General features: G+C 46.6%; 1 protein-coding gene across 4 annotated transcripts; it reads right to left on the bottom strand.

The window, feature by feature from the left end:
• Positions 1-774: 774 nt before the first annotated feature.
• COMMD3 (COMM domain containing 3) lies at positions 775-4,735 on the bottom strand. 4 transcript variants are annotated; one of them, XM_072749367.1, is made up of 8 exons: positions 4,545-4,734; positions 3,111-3,222; positions 2,938-3,001; positions 2,808-2,842; positions 2,370-2,430; positions 2,223-2,279; positions 2,069-2,128; positions 775-1,792 (listed from the first exon to the last, which is right to left on the bottom strand). In XM_072749367.1, the coding sequence occupies exons 1-8, from the start codon at positions 4,681-4,683 to the stop codon at positions 1,682-1,684; spliced, it is 639 nt and encodes a 212-aa protein (XP_072605468.1). In that variant the 5' UTR covers positions 4,684-4,734; the 3' UTR covers positions 775-1,681. The 4 variants fall into 4 exon arrangements, with proteins under 4 accessions (XP_072605468.1, XP_025869392.1, XP_072605467.1 ...); XM_026013607.2 differs by having other exon boundaries at positions 775-1,149; positions 4,545-4,728; XM_072749366.1 differs by lacking the exons at positions 2,808-2,842; positions 2,938-3,001 and having other exon boundaries at positions 4,545-4,735.
• Positions 4,736-5,529: the final 794 nt, after the last annotated feature.

Below are 5,529 nucleotides of genomic sequence, written 5' to 3'. Positions count from 1 at the left end.
TGCGCGGCGGCGGCGGCGGCGGCGGCGGCGGCGGCGCTGGCGCGGCTGCGGAGACATTTCTCCACAGCGCCACACGCGCCACCCTGCTCTCGGCGCGGGCATCGCTCCGGCCCCGCACACAGCTCAGCCCACCCCGCCCCCCGTTATTTCTTTCTTTCCGCCGCCCGCCTCCGCCCGCCTCCGCCCGCGGCGCACACGTCCACTGGCTCCCGCCAAGGAGAGCGCCCGGCCACCGCCCCCGCCCCCGCCTCGGCCCCGCCAGCCCCACGGGCTGCGGCCCAGGCTCCGGCGCCGCGGCGCGGAACCTGCGCCCGAGTTGGGCTCGCGGAAACAACAGCGCCCGCCCCTGTTTTCCCGCGGCCGCGCCAGCCCCCTTCCCCGCCCGCTGGCGGCCGAGGCGGGGCGCGCGCGGGCAGGGGCTCGCTCCGGGCAGGGGCTCCGCGCGGGGGCTGGCCGGGCCGGGCCTCGCCTCGGGAGCCCCGCGGGCGAGGGTCCCGCTGCGGGCGAGCCCGAGCCCCCGCCCCCACCCCCCACCCCCCACCCCCCGGCGCAGGTAACGGGACCGGCCGGCGCCCGCCGCGGGGCGGCCACGTCCGCTCCCCAAGTCCCGGGGCTGGGGTCTTCAACAAGCCCCGGGGATCGCATCCTTTCCCACTGTGTTTAACTTTCATCCCAAGAGAGCAGGCGATCGTTAAAAGTTAACGCTAATCGCATGTATGTCTTCAAAGTAATAATTAACACACGAACTCAAATCCAAACAAACTCTCACCACTCTTTTTGTGGGAACAACTTATTTATTCAGAATGTAATACTGTCTACTTCCTTTTGTAAGACTTGAAAAAGACCAACATGGGATCAATGTACAGTTTATACTAAAGACGTCTTTAATACTCAGGCAGAATTTCCCTCAACTCTTTTACAAGTGTAAAAAAATAAAGTGTCAAAACTGATGAGCGGCATAAATCCAAAAGGGAAATATTTTTTCTACTCAAGAGGAGGACATCCAGCTCTCAACAAACGGTGGTTCGGCCGACGACAAGGCGTTCCTGATCTTCCTCTAGACCCGGGCGGATCGTTAACTTCCCCAAGTTACAACTGAGTTGCTCTTTCCAGACTTTTCGAAGCATCTTTAAGTTTCCCCACTAAGTCCTAAAAGACGTTTATAATGCCACGTTTTTAGGATAAAACACAAGACAGAAGTATCCAAGTTTGAGAAAGGTGCAAGAAAAAAGTCGGGGCGCTTTCTAAACGAGTTTAAAATTCTCGAGGATTTCAGTCTTTGACAAACCACTATCGATCAAAAGAAGGTTTTCCTCTAAAATATTTCTTTTTCAAGTGGACTACTTGCCCTCAGATTTGAAATATGATTTCCAACCGAATCCTCTTAATAGGCAAGGTACGTCAAAACTAAACTTCTCAAGTTATCTAACAAAAATAATGCTGCATCCACACTTTCTGAAAGTTTAGTTTGATCAATGGTTACATTAAAACAACTCCACAGGAGATGCCTTTTGACAAATTCAAAATTCATCAAAATTTCAAGTAATGGTCTTCATTTTTTTTAAGTGGTAAGAAATAAATTCGTTATCATGTCCACTAATCAATGTAGTTTTGAATTTTTCTAGTCTTACGCTGGCAATATAGTTTTAGAATTTATGTATACTTCCTCCTTTTTAAAAAGTCATTTAAAAATGTTTGAAAATCCTGTTTGAAAGTTTAATTCAACTTCCGAAAGCAAAGAAGATATTTTCAAAGACATGTTCTTGATTTTGCTTTGTCCTATTGGAGCAAACTAATCACAAATAGAAGGAATTTACACTCAGTACTACAATTCAGAAATCTGTCTTAATCAGAGGGAACAGCAAATACAAAACCAATTCTTTGTAACATCTTAAGTTCAAAAGTGAAGCCTACTTTAAAATACTGCTTTTGAAGCGTTTTCCCATTAAATCCTTCACTATCTACTGGCAGATGGTTAGATAATTTTTCTTTTGAACCTTCCATGAGCATAATTCTCAATTAAACATCTATAAACAGATAGGTATATTCACAGATCCTAATACTGTACCTGTAATTGTTCCATGTTGCAACTAAAACTAATCTCTGGGTGGGATCGGGAATCAGTGTTCTAGGGAAGAGAAAAAAATGCTGTTTATGTAAATCAAGGACTTTTAAAATTTCATTTCACATTTAAATTTTAGACAAGGCTTATCTGTAAATACCTCTACATTTAAGGTCACCAAATATGCAGGTCTGTACATCTTATGAAGTTGATTGGTCTAAAACAACACAATACATAAATTCAGTTTTTAACTCTATTTTTTTTAAGTTCCCTAAATCCCCCTAGAGAACAGTTCATTAAACTTTACCTTTATCTGATATTCCAAACGCCAAGAAACATCAGTTATATGTGGAAGAGATCTGCCTATACTAAAAAATACAATGATAATTTTGTACATAATATCTACATAGAAACTTTCAGTGTTTATTTCTACCAAGAATGGTATCTACCTCCCCCACCCCCCCGCCCCGCCACATACATACACAATTTCAATTCACTCTGAATTTAAAACATTGTTAAACTTTATTTTCAAGTTCTGAAGAATAAAAGAGCATTTTAAAAATCATCTCAATAAACTTTATCTTTAAAAACATTAGCTTAACTTCAATTGTTTCACTTGCCCTTTGGCCCCTTTTCTTTTGGTCAAGATCCCTGTCTTTTTGCCCTGTTTTGTTTCACACCAGCACTTTCCATTCATACCTGCAAGTGAAAAGTGGCTCAGCTTGACACCTTAGACAGTACCTACCTTCCCAGTAGGATTTCTAGGGTATTCTTATTATTCTGGAGGGGGGGGGGGGGGAGAAAGAAAGAAAACACATCTTTGCAAAGAGAAGAAAAATAGTAATTGTTAATTTAAAAAACTTTAAATAAGTAACCTGATATTCCGTGCAAAACAGTTCTATTCGCTCTCTATCAAATTTACAGTCTTCTAGATAAGTGCTAAAGGAGGGGGGAAAAAAGTCAAAGTTTAGTGTCCACTTTAAAAACTGAAATTGGAATCTTAAAGGTACTATTTGAAAACAAATGGATATTTAAATAAATCTTGTACCTTAGAGTTGATTTGTCAGCTCTTTGCTTTCCCGCCTCTAGTATGTAGGTTGCAGCTGCTGTGTGACAATGTTTTAAAACCACAGGATCGATATGTTTCAAGTCTGGGTGATCTAAAATAAATTAATTGCTAGTGATGCCTGTGACAGTAAATTCCTTATAGTCATGTTTCTAAATTGAGTATTTTGATTTGGGCAAAAATCCCCTTAAACAAGAACACAAAAAAGAACTCAACTATAAGGACTGGCAATTATAAGTAAATGAGATGAACAACAAGGTCAATGGAAAACAATAAAGAGCATACATCAGTAATTCTGCTGTTACCAGTCTCAATTACCTTCTTTTATTTTGCCTTAATTTTTTTTTTTAAACATTGTAGCCCCAAAGAGAAAAAGAAACTACACAGTTGGTCCTTATAATGCTGGATGCAGTAAATTCAGAGGAAAAATAAGATAAATATTTTACATGGTGTAAATTTAAGAATGAATAAACTTTCCCTCTAAAGATTGATTACTTTTAGAATAACTGGCTCCAAAGACATGAATATATGAAGGGCGGGGCACGAGTTCAGAATATGTAATACAATTTTCAAAATATTTTCAGATTTTGACAGCTATCCTTTTTTTGAGATTAACCCAGGTGGTGGTTACTATTTTCGTTTGAAGAACTTCCACTTTCATACTTTTTTGTAAGGTGTTATAGATCATGAAACTACAGAAAAAACAAAATTTGAATTGTTGGGATATTTATATTTAAGAAAATGATCTAAAAGCGATCTGTCTTAAAGTACGCCTTCAATCCATACTGACATACGGCACTCCGCAATCACTGACCGGACCATTTAAAAGAGACTTGCCTCCTGGTAACTGATGCGGAACAAAACATTCTGCCCCATATTTTAAGGTTCTAGGCGTGGAACCTGTGCAAAACATATCTAACCAGAGTGTTGGAGTGATCACAGGAACTGGAGGTATTTTCGAAGTTGGGAAATGTCAACACTTGGTGACCTGGTAATTGCTTTGGAAACAGACTCTTGCAAACCTTTGCCAGCCTCGCACTGAACGCTTGAATTGCAGGGAGCTACCCTGACGAAGTCCAAGTGTCAACCAGCCTCTGCCTCCGACCAGGCTGAAAACCTTGGATGTTTAGGCCACAAACAAGACTTTAACACGGGCTTTACAAAGGAACAAAGAGACTGGGAGGAGAAATCGGAGCAGAAACAAGTAGCAGGCTATGTGCAGGTGCCAAGCGGGGCCAGAACAATGGTCAGGGTCCGCTCCCCACACAGGGTTCACATCCCCACACTCCGTCCGGAGCGAAGGGCAAAGCCGGGAGACTTCCTCTTCCCGGGGTTTTCCCCTCTCGCTCGGTCTCGCTCCTCTTCTCGGAGCGCCCCTCCACCCAGGCCGATGTAGCTCAGAGCCGAGCGGCTTACCTAACACGGCCTCGTCCGCCTGGGCGTCCAGCAGGCTCTGGAAAGCCGCCCGGAGGAGAAGCGTGAAGGCGTTGGAGTCGAAGGAGCCAGGATCGGCCAGCATCTGGAAGCCTTTCTGCACATACTCCGAGAGCTCCATTGTGAGCGCGCCGTGACCTTCGACACGCGCACCACGTGACACGCGCCGCGCGCTCAGCTGATGCGGCCGCGCGCGCACGCGGCTCGGGGCGGCGGCGCGGGCTGCGGGCCTCCCAGCCCGGGGCCTCCCTGCCGGCCTCCCGGCTCGCGCCTCGGCCAGCGCGCCCAGCCGCCCGCCGCCCGCCGCCCGCCGCCCCCGAGCTCCCCGGCGCCGCGGCTTCCGTCCAGCCCTTCCTGCGGCGCCCCAGCGAGAGGGGCGGCCCCGGGGGCTTTGTGGACGCGCTCGGCGCTTTCTCCTCCACCCGGGGCTCACCTAGGTCTGTCACCGGCTCCTGCGCGGCTCCGCTGCGGCGTTCCTTGAAAGACCCCCGGGCGGGGGCGGGGGCGGGGGCGGGGAGGAAGGGGTCTGGGTCCCGGCCCCACGTCCCCCGAAAACTACGCCTTCCTAGTTCCTCAGCGCCAAAGCCTTCGGGAAGCTCCCATTCTGAGGCAGCTGGTTGTGTTTGGTTTGGTTTGGGGTTGTTTTTTGTTTTTTTGTTTTTGGTGTGTGTGTGTGTGTGTGTGTTTTACGCCACAGCTTAACCTCCCAGCATTGCTCTTTTGTGAGTGAGGCTGTAGGCATCTAATAAGCCTTGTTTATTTCTCCTTTTTCATTGTCATTGCTGGGATATGGCAGTTGATTCCTGCACGGATGTGCGTGTGCACATACGTGCACACACGGTGCGCGTGTGTTCTTGCTGTACCTAAACAATTGAGGAATTAATACATTATCCACATACATGTTTGACAGTTATTAAAATCTCATATGCCGCTGCAAATAAATATCATCCAAAAGCAAACTGACTCA

This window comes from Vulpes vulpes, chromosome 2 (assembly GCF_048418805.1).
Source record: "Vulpes vulpes isolate BD-2025 chromosome 2, VulVul3, whole genome shotgun sequence".
Classification (NCBI taxonomy): domain Eukaryota; kingdom Metazoa; phylum Chordata; class Mammalia; order Carnivora; family Canidae; genus Vulpes; species Vulpes vulpes.
This window is presented reverse-complemented; position numbering and strand designations above follow the sequence as displayed.